This window comes from Neospora caninum, chromosome Ia, assembly GCF_000208865.1.
Source record: "Neospora caninum Liverpool complete genome, chromosome Ia".
Classification (NCBI taxonomy): Eukaryota; Apicomplexa; class Conoidasida; order Eucoccidiorida; family Sarcocystidae; genus Neospora; species Neospora caninum.
Genome location: NC_018385.1, coordinates 562880 through 584364, shown reverse-complemented (window position 1 = coordinate 584364; position 21485 = coordinate 562880). Strand labels below are relative to the sequence as shown.

Sequence of the window (21485 nt, the reverse complement as noted above, 5' to 3'; positions counted from 1 at the left end):
AATACAAAGAGCCGGTTCGTTAAGCCTGACGACGTTGTGTTTACGGATCGCAAGGCAGAGAGGCTCACAACTCTGATTCCACACTGTCTGTTGCTTGTAGATACTTCTCTGATGCTAAGCATCCGGTGCACACCCCTGCTTGGTGCCGCCAGCATGTAAATAACAAAATTGACCCTATTTTTTAAAAACAACGTCCAGGAACCGTCGGCACGGGGTGCTGACTGACGAGCATCTCAGGCGAAAAAAAAACCGCGCCGCATTCAGCATGCACAAACGAGCGTGGCAGGACGTCGACCACGCCATATGCAGTTCTGTGCCTCGCGACATACCGAAAACACTGCATTGAAAGACTGTGGCCTCTCAAACACGCCAAAGTGATCTGAGATCCGTTCGCCCCGAGCCTTCCTCCAAAAGGGGAAATAGAAGGGGTGAAGCTCAGGGGAAACAGCATCACTGAGAAACCACTCAGTCACGTCGTAACCTGTTGTCGCAGTTCTCTCCTGCGCAGGCCTAGCAGTCATTTAAATGATCAACGCGAACGGGACTGCTGTATTGTTTCCTCTCCGGCATTCGCGGTGACTCGATGAGACGGTCACGTGCTTCTCCATGTCACTCGGCAAGGATAAACAAAACCGCACTAATGACGGCTGCCAAAGAACCGGCGCTAACCTGGGCTACCGAGAGAGCCCCCGACATGCCATCACGCTTCAAGATCGACATCCACACAGCTTCCCTGAAAAGAGAAACCAGTTGGACACCAGACACAAGACGGAAATCAGGACGTTCAACGGGAGTCACTGAGTTCAGGCGCAGGCGGGGGCATACGCGAAGAATGAAATGACTGCGCGTTTCCCACATGCAATGTTCCCACGCAGGCATCGCTCGGTTGCTACCCACCAGGAAAGAGCGATACCAACGAATAGTGAAGAAAAGACTTCCGGAGGGTCTAAGTACGAGGTCTACCATTCGAACGCATACATCCAGCAACATGATGTATCTTACTGCACAGAGCCCTCGGATACACGCCACAAAGCGTTTACGCGCAGAGCTGTGCGAAAGCAGTTCACGGCAACGTGCGAGATGCACGAAGAGATGCGTGCTTACGAGAATGGCGCGACGCCGATCCAGTTCCCTGCAGGCTTGTAGACGCAGAACAGTTGATTCCACTTTGGGCAGCTCGTCGTGCGTGCACACGCCATGCCTTGGCTGGTCTCCCACATCACCTGAGTGAAGTGGCCAATTGTGCCCATTCGGTTCCACTCCGTTCCCGGATAGCTACAAAAAGCACGTTAGGCAATAACTTGAGAAACGTGTCAAATATGCTTCGAACCCTCCCCCGGAAAAAACATTAAGAGAACGCGTGAGCACGCCAAAGGACCTCCTCGACTCTTGAAAAGAAATCTCTTAACACTCTCAAATTCGCGTACGGTGATGGATGTCGCACATGTGCCGCGATGCACTGCTACGGTCACTCCGAAGAAAAGAGAACCGTATCACGTTCTTCGAAATCAAGATTGCCTGGGAGCTTTTGAAGTGTATGGGTACGATACACCCTTCTACCATATACTCGTCACGCGTGTAGGTTCATACATTTCAGGGAATAGGGCAGAATTGTCACGACGTTCATGTAGTTGGGTGATCCCCCATGCGTATTCCCTGATACACCTTAACTTAAAAACAGGAAGACGAAGAATGCAACGGAGCCGATGAACCTTTTCAGAAGAAACAAAACAGAAGAAAATCCTGTCAGATGAGTGTTCGGGAGCGAAAGCGAGTATGCATGTCGGCACAGCACTTTCCAGGGGCACGTTGTGAAGCTGATGCACAATAAAGATGGCACCTCCACTAGTATTTACTTTCCAGTCGTTTTACGGTGGAATTGAAAAATTGCCTCCAGGGGACCGACAAATGGATACATATGAAAAGAATAACTTACTTTCCCTTGAGAATCTTCACCTCGTCGTACCACATCTTCACGCCGATAGCGCAGTTTGCGTCGTCCGCGTAGAATATGTTCTCGCCCATCTGAAATCCAAAAAAAAGGTACGCCATGCTTTGTTCACCTGATCATCACTTACACAAAAACTTACGTTTTCTCTTGCGCTCTAAACCAAAACGAGGGACCACCACACGGCACGCCCGGCGACGCTTAGCCTGGAGCTTGCCGCAACCACGACCGCTCCCTCTTTGACACACAGAAACAGAGCACTACCTCTTGGTAGAAACAAAGCCGTGTATCTTTCCTACTTACACGAAGCATTTTGTGCAGCACCCCACCGCATAAACCCGAATGATCTATCTTTTAGTCCCAGCATGCGTGTTTCAGTTACCAGATGGAGCACTCCCCAGCAACGGAGCAGCTCTCGTTTTTTACAAGTCGAACTGCTAGGTCTGTTTCTGGCTTTGTTGCCACTTGGCAACAAAGGAAGCGGGTGTAGTAACGGCCACACCCGACTACGGCATCCAGGTAGTGTATCGAGTTGGCCCTGCCTCGCGCTGTGGACGCCAAACTACCGGCGCGTGGGGGATCGTAACTGCGTGACCCTTTCTTGGCAATTGCGGATGCTCAATTGAGTGTATTATCTTTAAACGCACCCCAGCTTTGCGTGCTTCCTCAGAGTGTTCTTCTTTAGCACATTTATCTGCCGCGCGTTTCTTCACGATGTCCATCACGACGTTGCGTGCGGTTGGATTGGCAACGAGCTCCGGGACTCCAACGTCGAGTCCCGCTGTTCTGAACTTGTTGTGCAACTTGAGACATTCTGGAACGACGGCACATAAACAAAGGAAAGAAGAACGCGATGTGCCATAACGAATATTCACCCGATATACTACGACCTGAATTTCTTCCCTTTAGGACATCACGGTGTTCTGATTAATTTAACCGGAGAGCTTACCGGCCCCATACCTTTGTATGTGCGTACACACAATGTATGTATGAGCTTTCCGACTACTTGCGAGAAGACTGTGAACTCCGGTACCCGGCATCTGGTTGTGAGCGTCATAGGTGGATTATACTGGTCATTGCGTTACAGGGTTTCCTCCCGCTGTTTGTACGAGGAACAACAGTAATCGATATATTACAACTAGAACATAACAGATGTGAAATAACCTTAATGTCGTAGGATATTGAAATATACCAGTTGGACGACTGGTTTAGATCAAGGTACACACTCGTTTGCACATTATTATTGCCTAACATCAACAGAGAGTTTTCCCGGAGGTTATCCGTCCGATCTCCAACTCCGACCCAGACGGTGAGTCGCCACTGGACTGCTAGTCGCCGTCCAACCTTCCGATCGAGCAACCGTCTTCGAGCCCCAAACATCAACTTTATATTGAACACAGAGATCGGTTTTTGCTTGACTCGGCAGATGCATCCACGCATTTGAGGCCATCGAGTAACCGTTCTGCAGCATGCTCTATCGACATATGTTGCTACGAGGTGCCAGCAGCGCCCCTACAGACGCAACGCACCATTACGACGCGTGCTTTTAATCACCAGACACTTTATAGACCAGATGCGTTCGCATGATTTGTCCATTTCCTCGAAATGAACCCCCTAGCCACATACACGCCCGCAGACACTCCTGCAAGTCGCCACACGGGACCGGAACACCCCCCGACAATCCGGCGGCTTTCTCACCTTCAGTAACATCCTCGTAACCCTCTGATTGTGTAGTGCCCGAGGTATTACGGACTCTAACTGATTGCGACGCCTGCAATACCGATTCCGATTCTAGCCCTAGAACCGACTCATTTCGCGCACTTGTGGCTTCCACCAAGGCAGGGAAAGCGACGCACACAAAAACGCTGAGCGCTCGGACCGCCTTTTTCGCCATCGCCGCTGCTGGAGCCAGAGCTGCCCTAAACCACGAATACATATCCTAAGCTCTATTCAGAGTCGGAGACTATCACTTCAGAATGTACTCCGATATTAAAAGAAGAGAAACCGCCGCGACGAAAGAACAGGTCCACCAAGTGACAGTCGTCGAGTTGCTCGCTGCCTCGGGGAAGGCCCGGTCCAGAAGCGCAGCGTGTCCAGGAAACTACAACCCTCACAGCCCCACCTCCGCGCTGGATGGCGAGAAACTGGCGTCCGATCTCCGACGACAAAAAGACACGCCACGAGAAACTGCAAAAATGCTTTCCCTCTGCAAGTTGAGCCGACAGAAAAAAAGCGAAAAATAAACGGATGGACGGGAAGACGCACAATTGATGTGCCTGCTAGTCCCGAGCGTGGGGTATACATCTACACGTGAGGCGACCCTGGCGGTTGGCCAGGAAGAGTGGATCGGCGGGTGTGAAGCTTATCACGCGCGGCGCCACGTCCGTAGCAGCTAGGCAGAGCCAGAGAGAAGAAAAATCAACTCCTACGGGACAGTGACGCATTGCTGAGGCGCCATCACGGCCGCTTTACCCGCCAGTGTTCTGTTTCTTCAGGGAAGGAACAAGATCTCTGGAGCTATTGGTTGCGTATCTCTGTGCATCTCTGTGGCGGCAGGGAAATAGGCTGTTCAAGGAAGGGGAATGTTTCAGTGTGCGTCGCTTGCCTGCCGTGGCGATGCGACCAGCCAGGCGTGTATGTCTTTCCTCGGTTTTCAGTTCACAGCCTGAGGTTGCCAGAAACGAACGACAGGGTTGGCATTTAAGATACAAAATGTCCGGGAATTCGGACTCCTACACCGCGGCCCGTGCGTTCCGTTGTTCTAGCAACTTGGGTGTTGCACGCCGTTGCCTGGTGTCGTGCAAGGCAGGAAGTTTACCACCCGTCCGTGAGTCTGTGACAGACGAAAGCAGATAATCGGCTTTTCCAGTCTGGCAAGGAAGAAGCATAGGGTGTGTAGGGGGCGGGTTCTGCGGCCCGCAATACCGATACACGCAATTGATGAGCCATCACACTTTCCCCCTCGAAGCCACGACACACAACTCGACAGGTGTGCCGCTTCAGTGGCGGGTGGTTTGTTAGAAAAGAATTGCGGAGAACAGGTGATGACATCGGAATCCGACCGAGGATGACTCTTCTTTTGGATGCACTCCAAATACTGAACGAATTAGACTGAACTTGGGAGAGGCAGAGTGACAGCCCTTTAGGTGGATGTTATACCTGTTCGGTCTCGGAGGGAAGCCCACTCTCGGAGGTCCGGTGCCGAAAAGCGTCCTTCCAGGAACTTGTGAAATTACATACGTATTTACCTTTATTGGCAGCTTGTAGAAAACCATTGCTGGGCGGGTTTGGGGCATTACTTTGCACGCTGTGAGCCAGATGCTGAGACACCAGCGTCCCGGTTGCTTGGATTTGAGTCCACAGTTCGCTCTCACGAGAGGAATCATCGAGTAAAACAACCCACGCCTACAATTTGGATGGGGATCTACAAATGAATCCTCTAATTTGAGTCCGTTTTTTGATGTGGGAGAGCCTTAGGAATCTCCTCAATTCACGTCTGGCAGATAAGACGGATTGTAAGATCGTACAATTCGCCGCACCAGTTCACGCGGAGAAATGTAGATGGGCTGTTTGCCCTACTTTCTCTCGCATGCAAGTCCGCTTAGCTTCGTTCTATTGCCTTGTCAGAAAAAACTCAAGAAGGACTCTGCTTCTTTTGCTCCGTACGAAGATGATTCACCGTTTTCCCGTGGCAGCTGCCGAACACGCACTCGTTGCTGCATTTTTTGGGTTGCTTCAGCTGTTTCGAAGCATTCTTGAAGATACTACAGACACACCGCTGCCTGATGTATTTCTTATGGAAGAATTGAAGTCGAGTTTTCTCATTTCCCGCGTCAAAGACATCCTGAACCACAATTCATGGGAACGCTCTCCCTCTCTCTCCCATCACCCGGAAGGTGCTGAGCGCTTGCCACATACTGTTCTGAAGACTAGTTTTCATTCCTCATCTGCGAGTTTGTGTTCTCAGTCAAGCGCTTCTACGTTCCACTGGATTGCAAACTTTTCTAAACGTTCCTTTTCCATGAGAGGGGCACAGACACAACCCCCGTTTTTGTTACGCGTTGCACAGCGCGGCAATTGAACGGATGCCGCTGTGGCGTATGTTGAATCTCTCTGTCACCGCTGGAATTTGTCATTTTTCGTGTTAATTGGCGATGTGCGATGCAGTAGACAAGGCCCGTTTTTTCTGTGATTCTCTGGAGTTCGAAGAAAGAGCTGTCAAGGAGTTCGCATCAGGAGACGGCGTACTCGTGGAGGGCAGCATTTCCCTTTTGTGGCGCCTACTGTCTTTCGTTTGCGATGAGGCACAAAGGAAAAATCGCAACAAGCTGCAGCTGCGCTTCTGTTCCTTCTGGGTTTTCGTCAGGAAAGCTTTGTCACCCATAATCTCTGCTGAGTACAGCCTGCGAGCTAGTCGCGGAAATGAAAGCAACGGTCTCACTCGAGGTTCAAAGTTTCTTCCTACAATCAATCCTTCCCCATCCCTGCATCGAAGACACCAACTCAAAACGTATTTTGGGATTTGAACCCCGCTGTCGGATTCACCAAACTATGTCCCTGTGTACACCAGATCTCTGCTAGCGAATCCACAGACTGAAAAATAGGCATCGAATTTGTGCTTGGCTGGTCGGTTTCTAACAATCCCTTGTCATATACACAGAAGAGAAGTCCCGCCATGTGCGTACTGTAGACTGTTTTCCTCTCACGTCCAAATATTCTCGTCTGCCAAGCACAGACCGGCGATCCAACCAGTAATCCCCCCCATATACACGTAACATGCGGTTGCCACTTGAACTCGCATCCTATCTCGAAAGATCCAACTTCCATATGAAATCCGTGTTCGCACACATATTTCATCGGTGCAGGGCCTTCACTCTACCATTCAACTAGCATTTAAAACCCCCTGGAGCTCCTGTGTATCTGAATCCATAGTATTTGTAAACAGAACCCGTTCCCGTGAACTTCAATCCTTTAAGTGTTAAGCCCCCATGCCCTACGGCAGCAGGAAACACGAAGGCGCAAGGAGACACACGATTTCCTCTCCATACGTCCCCGAGAAGTCAACACAGCAGCGAAGAAATTCACGTGCACGCAGCCATTTCCACGTAAAAGAGTCGGCCTATCCGGAATCTTCAAAATTCTTCCCGAGAGATGCAGGCACCTCCCGGGCGGCAGTTGGTGCGCGCCGACACGTGCCCAAATGCGACTGCAGAGTTTCCGCATGGAAAAATTCCATCGCCACTCCAGCTACGGAGAACGAGCGATGCAGATGCAGCACAGAGGAAGGAGACTTCCCCTTCCGCTCGAAATGCATCCCTTTTCTCTCCGGAAAGATTCTTGTCGAGCAGGTGTTGTGCTAGGAGCGTCTGTCCTGACAGCGTTCTGGTTGCTAAATTAGCTTCATGTAGCTGCGAGGAAGGCGCCTTTACGAAGACATGCTTGGGTGCATCTTTGTTTCGCCACACAACTTCTCTTCCAGAGGAGCCTATCGGAAACAGCCGGTGTAGAGATTTTCCAGGTTGTCCACCGCCGTCGCTCTGTGGAACTTGTTCGCTACTACCAATCTGCGGTTTGCTTCTCGAGACCCTGGGAACTTCAACTGCGTACTCGTCGCTCGCGGTTACCTGTAAAGCTATCCGTCTTGAAGTTCTGACTTCGCCTCACTGGTCGGCGGTGCTGAGACGCGAGGGGTTGCTGTCTTGCCTCCGTTTCGATCCCCGTGGGGTTCTCAGTGAAAGACGATCGAAGGGAAAAGTTCGGATTGCTCGGTTGCCGGTGGCCGTCGTCGAGGCGGTACGGAACGCATCGCTAAAGAGGGCAATCGAAGGACAAGTCCACCGTTCTGGTTATACGCCGGGGCGGACCTTTACTTACGTTGGGGATGGGGATCCTGAGCGTGCGAGATCTCGTCAAATGGAGAATGAGGAACGGACTTCCACTTGGAATTCTCGTTCCATTCCCGCATCATTCACATCTCGAGACACATGCCGGGTAGATCCGCCACAGGTTACATCTCAAGATTTGCATGACGAGCGCACGACGCGCATCTCCAGGGCTACTTCCGGTACGTCTCGGTCTTCTCTTGGTTCTGCTACTGCTTCTACCGGCAAATACCGCGATGTATGCATGATGTCTCGACCTTCAACAACCGACGTCCATCCAGCCGGTGAGTCACTTGCTTCATCGCCTACCGCAGGGACCAATCCTACTGATAGCAGACACCCTGCTCCACGTGTGAAGCCTCGGTGCCCAGGCAGATGTCTCTTTCCGTCTTCTGTGTCGCATTCGCCCAATTCCCATTTGCGTTGCTGTTCGCTCTCTGCTCATCCTTTCCCCCCTCCTCCTTTAGCTGCCGCTTGCCCCCGGTGCGGCCTCTCGCAAGACTTGGAACGACGCCCTCTCTTTACACGCGTGGCTGTTCGAAGCGTCAATCTGGCGAGCGCAAACGCAGAAATCGACGACGGCGTTCCTGCGTCGTTGCTCCGAGAAGCATCGCTCTTGCAAGAACTTCACCTGCAGCGAATTCAGGTGCACCAACAAGAGGATCCAGAGGGAGGGAGAAGAACAGCGAAGCGTGACGGGACGGAAAGCAGCCACGTCTCTTCTTCGTCGACCTCGTTTACCTCTCTCCCGCCCACTTGTGGGTCTTCCTGCTCTGCTTTGTCTCGTTCCCACTCTTCTTCCTATCCACGAGAGAGACGCCCGCGTTTGGACGGGAACGTGCATCGAGAAGGAAATTCTCCAGTCGCCGCACATCGGAATGGCATTTGGGGGGGGAGCGGGACGGAAAACGTTGCGCAGAAGACGCAATCTGCGGATGTCTTCCAGCCAATGACGCACGCCGAAGATGCTCATAAACCTTTGAATGTTGTTGAGTTTTTCGGATGCCACATCGAGGGCAGCACGCTCTACCTGATAACTGATTTCTGTGAGACCAACCTACGGTCTTTCTGGGAGGTGCGTTCTGTGCCTCTTTCGTCTTTCCACTAAAGCAGCCGAGGCTTTGAGTATCTCTGCCCTGTTCTCCTGTGCTGCACGGTCATTCGAGTCGTATCCCCTCCTTCCTTTTCTGATGCACCGTTGATCTCTCTTCGCTTTTCCCGTTGAGCGTGCTGGCCGAAAAGGGATGGAGAGGCTTCACGCTCGAAACGCTGCTTCTGGGTTCGCCTTGTATTTCCGCTTTTCTGGCTGTTGTCCCGCGTTGGCGACTCTCGACATTCAGATGCCCCGCGCGACGGCTCCAGGCCTACCGACTCGCGACCGTTCCTCGAACTCGAAACTCAGCCATGAGTTGCTGCGGGATTGCTGCTGTGCCTTTTGCCGTAGGGGCTAAAGGTGACTGGATTCTTCACTCCCTGTTCCCCACCGGCCACTGCCACGCCGTCAACAGATGGAGCTTGTGCGGTCTCGCCCGCGTCGGCGAACAAACAGAAATCTCGCTCCCGAGCTGCGTCGAGCCCCTCGCCCCGACGCTCGCGAAGCCGCTCGCCTGAGTTCCACAGCAGAGAAATACACTGCGAGTTTGTGTGGCGCATTCTCCAGAAGATTTTGCTCGGCCTGAGTTGCCTGCACGCACACGGCATCCTCCACCGCAACTTGAAGCCGGAAAACATCCTCATTCGACCGTCCGTCGGAAGGAAACGGAATCCCACGTGCGCCGGCGACCGCACGACAAAAACGACACCAAAGGGAGTTCCTGTTCACGGAGAACGTCAGCGTTCGGACACCTCTCGAACGCTCGGAGCACCAGAGAATGCACCGACGCTTCGTGGAGTGGAGACGTGCATCGGAGACGAGAACGGTCCCGAGCGCTCGATTGGAAAGATCGCGAGACAGACGCGTGGAGGTTCCATCCCTTCTGCGGAACGAGGTAGGATTCATGCAGCTGAGAATCGGTAAGGCAGCACAAGACGATGTCACGGTGTTGCGGGACTTGTTCGCCCTCGTTCGGTAACCAGGAAGAGGCGGGAGTCCTCGGAAAAAAGTGCAAAAGGTGTCGCGGCGTGCATTGCCTTGCACGTTGTGCGACTTCGGTGGAACCGGAGAGACGCAGAAAGCAACCAAGCAACCGCCGAGGCCTCTCACGGCAAAACATCCGTGGAACGACGGGCTGTCGATCTGCACTGTCCACGGCTGAGCGGGGCGAAGAAATCGAGCTCGCCACTCAGAACAAACTGCCGCAAGTACCGACGTCGTCGAAAACAATCTGGAACTCGACGCGGTTGTGTCCCCGTGTCCTGCGGCAGACGCCAGTGGCGACGAGATGGACCAGATTCTTCCGGATGTTGAGGTTGAATTGAGTGACTTCGGATTCAGCAGACTTCTTCAGGAGACCGCGGGCGCCTACACACCAGAAAGTGAGAGCGCTGCAAAAGGCGCGCGTCGCGTGGAACAGGCGAGAACACCCGCCAACGCGGGAAAACCCGTTTCGTTCGCAGATCCACATCACCTCTCCTTGCACGCGAACAGCCCCTCAGCGGTCTGTAGGACCGGGAACTCTTTAGCGCCCACGGGTTCCCGTTCACCCCCTCGGGAGCTTCGGCCGTCGAAAGCGCGCCGTGGCTGTTCTGCAAACTAGTTCTCTTCAGACAGTTTCTACCGAGTAGATTTCAGGCTTTGGTCCGTACCACGTTTCGCTCCATGACGCGCGCTTCAACGGGTACACTGGAGCCGCAGACACGAAGCGCACTGTAGATATGGCTTCGCCTCACATCCATCAGGGAGAAAAAGACAACGCTTCTTAAATTGGCGGTGTGCGTAGCACGCCCGCACAAACGGCCTTGCTCCACGTCCGTGCCGCGTTTTCCAACGCTACAAACTCACTTTTCAGTTGCCAGGTGTTTTTTCGAGCGTAACCAGTGTTCTGACGGACAGGGGCACTGATTCACCGTTAGACTTCTCGGCAGGGGTATGGAGCGTTGTGAGCTTCTGCTATACACTCAGATCCGAAAGACAGAGAGCGGTCGTATCGCGAAAGCAGGCGTCTCTTTTACCGAGCTCCAGAACTCCTGCTCATGCGCGGAGAAGGCACGGCGGAGTCTGTGCCCGTGTACTCTTTCGGAGTCGACATTTGGTCTGTCGCGATCATCTTCATGGAGCTGGCGCTTCTTCGGCCTCCCTTTCGAGGCGAATCCGAGATGATCTATCTATTGCAAGTCAGCAAAAGTAAAAGACACCAAAACGCTCGCATTCTGTACACGTCGTCTCTCCCTTTGTCAGGACGTCTTCTCGAATGATCACGCTTTTAAACGAGGACACACACACACACAAGGACAAGTGTGTGTGTAGGCGTGTGAGAGCAGGCCGTTGCATTGCGGCGAGCGGTGTTACGAAAAGGCGTCTTGTTAACCTGTCCGTTTGACTGGGCTGTCTCTGCCCCACTTGGCGCCAGCAAACGGGACGCCGACACCAACAGACTCTGCGCCTCAAAACTGGCATTCAGACATGAGACGCGTCCATGTTTGTCTTCCCTTCATGCCACGTTTTTCCTTGGCCCTCGGCGGCCATTCTCTAACGCCCACCTTTCAGCAACGCTGTTTTTCTCGTTCCTTCTCGGTCCCACTTTCCAGAGCTCTCGTCTTGGTCCGACACCGATGCAGGAGCAAACACAGATGAATGCACATGCATGTATATATATATATATATATATATATACATAAACAGATAGGTGTACATGCATGACTTGATCATATTTTTGTAGATCTTCTGTTTAAGTGGTACTTGTTTATGTGTTGGATGTAAAGTGGGTCACTCCCTTAAGTTTGCGTTTTCTGTCTCCGAAGAGTCCTCCGGTGACGGCCAGGATGTGGAAAGCAGCGAAACACGGATTCCTGTGCTTGTACTATCTGTTTGCATACGCGCTCGCGCCTAGCGGTGCATCCGTTTCTTCCTTTGTCTGTGAACCTGTTTTTTGAGCAGATTTTCCGTCTTCTTGGGACACCAGTCGACGCGAGGACGTGGGCCGAAATCTGTGGGCTGTCGCTTCCGGCCGCTACCCCCGCAGGGACCAGGAGAACGCTGCCTGCTGTGAAACAAAATCCGTTTTTTCCCCCACTGGCCCCGGAGGCCTTTCACGCCACCCGGCCTCGACCCATCGGCCTCGGTGGGTTTGAGGTCCGACTGCCGTCCGAGACAGATCTTCCTTCTCCGGCACAAGCAACTCAGGCGCAGAGCGCCTCTGCACAGACAGCAACTCAGGCGCGTGGGGCGCGGCTGACAGGGCCCGTCCTTTCAGCTTCTCATTCCACAGATTCCAGCAGCATTGTTGCGGACGCGCGCGGAATCCAAAGTACGTTCTGCCCCTCCCGCGCTGTTTCTTCCGCTTCCCCGGGCGTAGGTCCACGCGGCCGTCTCGCGGGGGAGTTGACAGCGACGTTGCCGCGTCGGAGAGAAGGACGGAGCGAGCGAGACGGAGAAGACGAAAGAGAGAGGGAGCAGAAGAGAAGAGCCGGGGAGGGAGACAGGGGGGAAGCCTCCCTGGAGGATCGGGAAGAAGCGGGTGGGCGAGGACACGAAGACAGTGCAGGCGGCAGACAAAGAGGCGAAGACGCGAGCGGTCCCGCTGGCGGGAGAGGACGAACGTTGAGGGGGTCACTAGCGACGCAAGGAGAGAGAAGAGGCGCAATGCCTTCTTCGACAACTAGCAGCGCAACAGAGCGAAACAGTGGAGACCCTGGCGAGGCTGAGGTGGCGTTCTTCGCGTCCGCGGGCTCGCACCTGGAGCAAGGCGAAAGCGCGCGGCGGTTCCTCGGGCCGTCTGGAATTGACAGATGTGACTCCGCCAGGCGACGAGCTTTGGTGGGCCCGGGAGGCGAACACTCGCGCGTGCAGGAAAATGCTTTTTTCGCCCGCTGGAGTTCACAAGACACAGAAGAGACGACTCTCGAAGGGGCCGAGACCGCCGAAGCCGCGCTTCTGAAAGAGGCAGAAATGTGGGTTCGCATGTTGCCACTCTGGCCGCCTGTCGACTGGGACGGGGTCATCAGCTCCTGTCGCAGAAAGGAGGAAGCAGGACTCGAATCGAAGGAGAACGAAGAAACCGAAGACGCCGGAGAGGCCCAAGTTGACCAAACACGAGACGGAGAAGTGGTGAACTTTGACCGCGAAGACGAGGAAGGAAACACAGCGGAAGCAGAAGCGGGGCACCAACGGAGAGTCGCTGCCTGCCACAGAGCGCGCGAGGAAAACACACGCGGAGAGGCAAAACCTACCGGCAATCTGACCGAGGAGCAAGAGAAACTCTGTCCCAACAAGGGGTTTCCGTTCAATCAGAGATGCAACATCCTCCCTCTCGAGCGCCGCTCGCCTGCCGCCTCGAAGAAGGGATCTCCACCAGAGAAGACCGGGAGTGAACCGCTGCGAGAGAAAGGCGCTCCCGCCACAGACCCTGACTGTTGCCCAATCGAAGAGCGTCGAGACGGGAAGGTGACACGTCAGAAACCAAGCGATGGTAAACTTTGGAAACCGACAAGCACGATCCCCCTTCCTCCCTCATCCGCGTCTCAGCGAGAGTGCCCCTCGTCAAGTCAGGAAGCGGCGGACGTGCTTCGCCAATTCGGCCGGGTCATGGGACCAGACGGTCTAGAGCTCCTGAGGGAGATGCTGCAACTAAAAGGAAAGGACAGAATATCTGCAGGTAGAAATTCAACCCGCCCCGCTCCCCTCTACATATCTCTCTATATGTGTATATATATATATATACGTATTATATGTATGCATTCCTTGTATGAGCTTGTATTCCTATCTGCGCGACATTTGCTTCTCTACCTCGTCATCAAGGCTCAGCCAGGCAATGAATGAGGCAGAACATATGTGCAACAGAATCCTTTCTTCCACAAATATATGCATTTATACACACACATAATTATGCAAATATATGTGTATATATATGTAGATACATATGTAGATATATATATATATATATATGTACCCACTCATATACATCAACGAACAGGCATTTACGTATAGTTTTCACAGGTATATGTGTGGGCGTGTACACATCACCATACGATGCAAGTAAAGAATTATGCAGACGGCAGAAACCGCGACTTGGAGGGAGGACGACGAACGAGAGCAGGTGAAAGGACACAGCCTTTCCTCGTCCCTGTCCTTACGATTCGAAGGAATGAACGATTCCCGGAAATTTTTTTTCTGGGTTTGTGTATAAATGCGCACAAGTTTCTCTTATGACGAAGAACAAAAACAATTCCACACATTTGTTTCTGTTGCGCTAGACAGATCCACGATCCGTCTGGCTCCAAAGCTTCACAGATGCTCTGAACACACTCACAGACGTGTGTGTTTGCCGTGCTTTGCATATTTCCTCAGCGGCGGCGTATGCGCGCGTTTGCGCCGTGCTGGAGAAAAACCGACTTCTGCGGTTGAAGCGCAGACGAAGGGAACTCCTACGCATTCCCGTTTCGGCGCAGACCGCATCCACGAGCGCCGACGCTCGTCCCGCTACTTCTGTGTCACGAAAAGGAAAGCCGCTGCGGAAGCATCGATCCGGAGATCCAGAGGTATGTACATCCGATTCAACGGGGGACAGCGGCGTTCCGGGGATTCCCAAGACCGCGTTTTCTCGCCACGCAGAAGCGGCGAGGCGGCGCGAAAACGTCGCGGTGAAAGCGCGGGACGATCGTCCGCGACTGGAATGCCTTGCAGCCGCTCCCGACAACAGCTTGTTTCAGTGGAGTTCCGCAAAATCTCAGGAATCGTCGCCGCGCTTGGCGAGCACAAAACTGACGTGGGAAAAAAGCTGCTTTCAAATGCCTTCAAAGACGGCGAACTCGCGGCGCGCAGCTACCCGGCCGTTGGCGGACGAGATCCAGCACGAGCGAGGGGAAGGCGCCTGTGGCGAGAGAAAAGCGCCGAGGGAATTCTTTTCCCGAAACCGAGACGAGGCGGAGAAAGAGGAGCGCGAGAGCTCGCCACGGACTGGCGCTGGAGACGAGGAGACGAAGGAGGGCGCCCGAGGCTCCGAGAGAAGAGAGCGGGCGAGCGCAAGAGGAGAGCAGCGACCGGCGAGGAGGACGTCAGAAAGCGAGGAAGTGATTGAGAAAGAGACAGCCAAACCGAGAGAGGCAGAGCGATGGGAAGATAAACACAACGGAGAGGAAAGCGAGCAAGACGCGCGCGTTCAGGAAGGCGAAGACGCCCAGGCAGCGTAAGAAGAGAAGGAAGAGGAATCTTCCGCACTGAGCAAAAGGGTGTTGTAGAATGTTGACCTCGGAGAGTGCATACACGATTTAACCGTGCATCCAGAGACAAACGCCCGGGATGGAACGGCACAGACAGCCTTCTATCAGCATATATATATATATATATATATATATATATATATATATGTATATATGTATATATATATCTATATATATGTATATAGATATCTATATAGGTATATATATATATATATATATATATGTATAAATATCTATATGTATCTATATATGTATATCTATATCTATCTATATATCTATATATGTATATATAGGTCTGGCAATGAGTTTAGCTACACATTTCCACGGTCGTGGACCTGATCTACTAGGCTCCGTGTGCAACTTTAGACGACATAGATGCGGACGGTTTAACGCTTCGATGCACACATGTGCTGCTGGATATTCTGTGTATGTAAACCACCGACACATACGTGTACGTCAACGTGTGTGTATCGATAGCTGCTCCTCTCCACATAGACTCCAGCTGCAGTTTTTGTCCTAGAAAAGAAGTACGAGCCAAGTGCGAGTGAGACTGACGAAAGACAGTGAACACGATCCTTTGTAACTGTACATCTGTAAAGCAACGAAGCTCTCTGTGTAGGCCCAGCCCTATGACCATATATATATATATATATATATATATATATATATCGGATGAGAATTGTTCTTGGTTTTCCAGCGTTTGAAGAGTGAGGATAGGCTGCATGTTTAGTTTCCCTCTGCTCCCACCTTCGTTCTCCCCTCACTTCACCCACTTCCCTGTAGACGCCAGTGATCGCGGTTTTCGCGTTAAACGCTCAGGTGTTGCTTCGTTTGGCCCTTCGTCGTCTGCAGGCCGCTAAGCAACGCTTTCCTCCGCGTCTCAGGAGGACTGCCCTTCGCCTCGCTCCTGCGTCGTCTCCACGCACTCGCTTCCTCGGCGCCTGGAATTCCCGTCGAGGCTTCGATGCGACGCGTCGCTGCGCAAGTCGCAGATTGCTTCCTGGGGAGCGCAGCAACCGGACAGAGAAGGCGAGAGAACGCGAGGGAAAGCGAGACGCGCAAGAGTCGCGGTGACAGAGAGACAGAACACACCAGGCCCGACGACGCGAGAGCACGCATAGAAGAAGCTGTTATGGAAACCTTGGAAGACCTCCGTCAGAAATGTGTACGCGTCGACGGCAAAGACACTCTTCTCCTGCACGCGTCAATCCATCCAGTCATCTATATACATATGAATGTGTGTATATATGTATATATATGTTTGTATATGCATATGCCTATATCTATCTATCTATCTATCTATCTATCTATCTATCTATCTATCTATCTATCTATCTATCTATCTATATCTATCTACCTATATCTATCTACCTATATCTATCTACCTATATCTATCTACCTATATCTATCTATCTAGCTATATCTATCTATCTATCTATATCTATATTTGCCTATTTATGTATTTGCCTCCAGACGGTGGACGAGCATCAATGTCGAGCAGCGAGTGTGCATGTAAATTTGAATACACTCCTCGGTCGTTTTAGACTTCTCTGTTTTTGAGTTCACCCGCTTTTCCCAGCCTCTAACAATCGGGTCCTCGCGAGATTTCCCGTTCCCTGGCGACGCGCACGAACAGCGGATGCTTTGTCCCTCAATCTGTTCCGCGTTATGACTTCCTCGCCGATCTCCTTTCTCCCTTTCCGCTTCTCCCTTCGCTCTTTTCCGATTCGCCTTTCTCTCTCTTCAGATTCTCCTTTTTCCGCTTCTCAGGTCGACCTTCTCTTTCGGCTTCAAACTGAGTTTGACCTCAAAGCGTCAACAACCCACTTGGCTGCTGACCTCTTCCATCGCTTCTTCTGCCTAGACCTGCTTCCGTCGTTTCTTATCGAACGTACGCCTGCCACTCGAGCGACGCATCGCCCTGCTTCGTGCTGGCCCTCACCCACCTCTCTTGCATCTTCATGCACCCTCCCGAATCCGCGTCCTCGCGCCGAGGTGAGTTCTGTGTCCTCTCCGGTCGCTCCCCGGCCTTCCACGGCCCCTTCCGCCTCCCTCCCATCTTCCAGTTTCTCTTCTTCTTCTTTCCTTTCTTCCTCCTCTTCCTCTTCTTCTTCTTTCCTTTCTTCCTCCTCTTCCTCTTCTTCTTCTTTCCTTTCTTCCTCCTCTTCCTCTTCTTCTTCATCCTGTTCTTCTTCCTCTTCTACTTCTCCTTCTGCTTCGCTGGCTTCACTTCCCGACGCTCTCTCGCTGTCTCGTCCTGCAGCGTGGGTTCCCGGAGGGGAGTCGCGGGCGCTCGGGGCGTCTCGCGTCGGCGGTTTCTTTCTTCTTTTTGAGGAAACGCTTTTTCTGCGTGGCCTCTCTGGCTTGGTCTGTTCCGCGCGAGCGCCGCGCCCTGCCCGGCCTCGGCCGCGCCTCGTCCTCTGCTGCCACGGCGTGCACCGGAGCCTCCTTGCCGCCGCTGCGTGCGCGAAGATTGCCGACGTCTACAGCGAGCGCTCTCTCGAGTACTACAAAACAACGAATGCCCACGACTACGCGGTCAGCGCCAGCACCTGGCTGGTCAGTCGCCTTTTGAAGGAGACTTGTCTCTCCTGTCTCTTGCGAGAGTGCGGGTGGAGCAGATGCGAACACAGCAGAGGCGCAGAACACCGACCCTCCGACGAAAGGCGAGGAAGCACAGAGGCACGTCTCTGCGCAGAGAGCGACGACAGAGAAGTCCAAGAAGACGACGGAAGAGAACCGGGACTCGAAGGAAGGGAAGAAAGCGAAGAGCTGGAACGGGAACACAGAGAGGAGCGAGAAAACATCCCGGAGAGAGCACGCCTCGCGAGAGGGACCAGCGAAAGTGCCGATTCATCGTTTTCTCCTGTCCCCTCGATTCAAGGCTCTTCCGACTTCGCGCCTGCGTCTTTCCTACGCTCTTGCCTTTCAGCGTCGAGCACGTCTTCATCGTCTTGTTCGTCTTCCTCGTCGGTGTTTCCCTCTGATTCGAGGATCTCTGCCGCCTCGTCTGCCACGACTCCCTCTTCTGTCTTAACTGCGTCGTCTGCGCTTCCTGTTCCCTCCCCCGGCCTCGCCTGTTCTTCTTCCAGTCGCCTCTCCGGCTGTCCTTCTCGCTGTATGGAGCCTTGCGCCTGGGAGAAGCGAGCGTCGGCGGCCAGCCTCGTGTCCCTCGAGAAGGAGATTTTGCAGAAACTCGCGTTTCGTCTGTCGCGCCCCACCGTCTTGTGGTGCACGGCGCTGCTCTGGGACGTGACTGAGCTGTCTGTACACCTGGAGAAGCAGCGCAGACAGCTCGCCTGCCTCGCCGGCCGCGCATGCACCCCGCCTTTCTACTCACAGACGCGGCGGCTTTGCGGGCGCGACACAACCGGAGAGTTTCCCGAAAGAAACAAACGGCCGCGGCCCGAGGCCGAAACCGCAGCTGAGGAAGAGGAGACACGGCGTCTCCGAGGGGGAGGACGCACGTTCCGACTGGCGCAGGAAAGAGATTTCGATGCTCGAAACGGACTCCGACGGGAGGGCCCCTCCCCACCAATAACGGCGCCGAGTCGGCCGACGCCTTTGCGCGCTGGCGCGGGCGCGTTTTCGGAAAACGCGGAGCGCAAAGCGACCAAGCGAAGATCAGGACAAGCTGGAGACGTCTCAGAGGATGTGCACCCCCGCCGCGTCAGAACCTCGGCAGCCCAGAGGACGGGCGAAGACGAGACGGGCGCCTCTTTTCCGGTTGAAAAAAAGCCGGAGGGCGTCTTCTCACGGCCAGCGACGCCCTCGATGCACGGTTCCCAGGATCGCGTGAGCTGTGAAATCCCGACTTCCCTTTCCCAGACGCATTCCGCCTATCGCGCGGCCACTGCGGCGACTGCTTCGTTCGCGTCTTCGCCTCCACTGTCGCGTGTCTTGACCAGTGTCTCGGCCTCTGAGCCGCCTCTTGGGGATGTCTTTTCGCCAACCGAACGCCCCGCTGCCTCTCGGGTCGACTCGGGAGGCTCGGGGGCTTGTCTCGGCGCCCGTCGCTGCGCGCCTGCCGGCTTCGTCTTGCCCTTGCCCTCGCCCCGCACTCTTCAGCAGACCCGCAGGTTCTGTTCTCTCCTCGCCGATCTGTCGCTTTACGACCTGCGCCTCGTCGGCGCTCAGCCGCTGCTGCTTGCGCAGCTTCTGCATATGCGATCGCTCTTCACTTTTCTGCCGGAACGCTTCTGGATCGCGGCCGATCTAGTCGCGCGCGCTCGAGCCCGCGAGTCGCGCAGCCCCCGAGGGAGGGTGCGGCTCCGCGGGGGAGAGCGGAGAGGAGATGCAGCGGACCAACCAGCCCCAGCGAAAGCAGGCAGCGCCTCGGAGGGGAAGAAGGGAGATGACGGGAATCAGTCGCTGCCAACAAAGCCGCCGGCGAAAGCGCCTGACGCCGCGACTCCCGCGCCGTCCCAGGCAGCGGTCTCAGCCTCTCTTTGGCGGTCACCTAGTCGCCACGCAAGCTCATCTTCGTTTACGCTGAGTCCAGCGTCATGCCGAAAACGTTCCCGCTTGCCCTGTTCGGCTTCCATTTCATCTTCCTCTTCGTATTTTTCCACTTCTTTTCCCTCTTCATCTTCTCCCCTTTCTGCTCCTTCATCTTTCTCTTCTTCTCCCCTTTCCGCTCCATCCTCTTCCTGTTCTTCTCCCCTTTCTGCTCCTTTCTCTCCCTCGTCTTCTCCGGTTTCTTCTCCCTCTTCCTCTTCTCCCTTGGCTTCTTCCTTTGATTTTTCTTCGTCTCTGGCGCCCTTAGAGGCGGTGCTAGGGCCGCTTCTTGTGCCGCAACTTCGGCGCCTTCTCTGCGCAGGGTGGCGACATCCGTGGGACATCCTGCAGCTCGGCGCGGCTGCTGCCGAGCTGGCCCAGACGACTCGTGCGGCGCAGGAGATTCGCCGCTCGCCTCTCCTTTTTCCACAGACCGGCGAGGCCTCTGACGGCGCCTCGACGCCGCTCGCGTTCCTGCGCTTCGCTTCGCTTCTGCATGCAAGGCGCGTGCGCCAGTTCGCGGAGAGAGAAGCGGACATCCGAGCGCGGAACGGCGAAACAGAGATGGAAGAGGCAGAGGGAAGACTGAAAGGAAAGGAAGAAGGGAGGGCAGAGGAGGTGAAGCGAGAGAAGGGAAAAGGGCTGACAGGCGGGAACGCGGGAGGAGAGAAGGGAAGGAGGCCAAGCGAGAAACAGATGATGGAGAGCTTGAGCATCTCACCAGATGCTTCGGAAACTTGGAGCGACTCCCCAAGGACGCACTCCAGCGACGGAGGGAACCTCAGCGAGGCACAAGAGACGGCCGCGGAGGGAGGGGCTAGGTTGCGAGTTGGAGAGACGGCGTGGGCTGCCAAAGGAGACGAAGAAGACAAGACAGACCACCAGAACCTGCGGGCGTGCGCAGTTGAAGAATCCGCTCTCGATGCTTTTGAAGGAGAGACAGAGGAGACGAGAGACATGCCGAGAAGTGAGAACCTCCAACCCGCGCGTCGTGAGACGACCTGGAAACGTCCCGGCGCCTCCCGATCGCGAGACGGCTGGCGAGCGGCGAGGCGCGAGTCAGGTCATTCGCGTGAGCGTTCGCGTTCGGTGTCTGACCGTGTGAAAACCGTTGAACAGAACGCCTCAACTGTCCCCAAAGGGCGACCCGAAGGACCGACGTCCCGGAGGCTAGGCAGATTGCCACCAGCAAGTTTGGGGCTTCTTCTCCCCGACGATGCGAGTCTCGAGGCGCTTCTAAAGATGACACGCGAGTGATGAAACCCGAGGGAAAGGCCCTAGGCTGAGTCCACCGTCTTCTTTTTTTGCAAGGGGCAAGGCCCAACGACGAGCACAGGCATTCAAAGTTTTTTTTCAAAGTGACACGCTGTAGCTGATAACGTCGACGCGTGCACCTTTCGTCGTTTTCTCGTCTTTCTTTTTGCTTGGTATATCACCCGGTTTTTTTTTGCCCTTTCCCTCTTCTTCGGCTTCCGTTTCCCTTACCTTCTCCCCTCGGTTTCTCCTCACTCGCAGAGTCGGGGAGCGCTCTCAGCTGAGGTGTCTTCGGGCCACGGGATGAGCCTCGACAAAGAGCGTTCTAGAACATTCCCCAGTCAGTCTTCACTTTTTCGCGCGCCTCCCACCCCCCTCCGTTCTTTGGGAAATCGATTCGAGACCCGGGCCCTTTGCGTCTGAACAGGTCTGAGCCTCGCTTCAAATTTTATAAAAGCACTCACGCCGTTGACTGATTGACTGATTTCGCCGGAGGTTTCTCGAAAAGAGGGAGAGGCCTACCGTAGATACACAACTTCAGTCCCAGCCGAGACACGAGAACGAGAAAGGCCACGCGAATTCCCCAC

General features: G+C 54.2%; 2 protein-coding genes across 2 annotated transcripts; one reads left to right on the top strand and one right to left on the bottom strand.

Moving 5' to 3' along the window:
* Window positions 1-609: 609 nt before the first annotated feature.
* On the bottom strand, window positions 610-3884 carry NCLIV_000710 (conserved hypothetical protein; the record flags this gene model as incomplete). Its single annotated transcript, XM_003879559.1, has 5 exons — window positions 610-733; window positions 1105-1275; window positions 1937-2025; window positions 2596-2762; window positions 3770-3884. The coding sequence occupies 5 exons, from the start codon at window positions 3882-3884 to the stop codon at window positions 610-612; spliced, it is 666 nt and encodes a 221-aa protein (XP_003879608.1).
* Window positions 3885-8779: 4895 nt separating this feature from the next.
* On the top strand, window positions 8780-20901 carry NCLIV_000700 (putative protein kinase (incomplete catalytic triad); the record flags this gene model as incomplete). Its single annotated transcript, XM_003879558.1, has 9 exons — window positions 8780-8905; window positions 9491-9818; window positions 10195-10305; window positions 10892-11113; window positions 11952-13583; window positions 14276-15113; window positions 16000-16312; window positions 16918-17038; window positions 17411-20901. The coding sequence occupies 9 exons, from the start codon at window positions 8780-8782 to the stop codon at window positions 20899-20901; spliced, it is 7182 nt and encodes a 2393-aa protein (XP_003879607.1).
* Window positions 20902-21485: the final 584 nt, after the last annotated feature.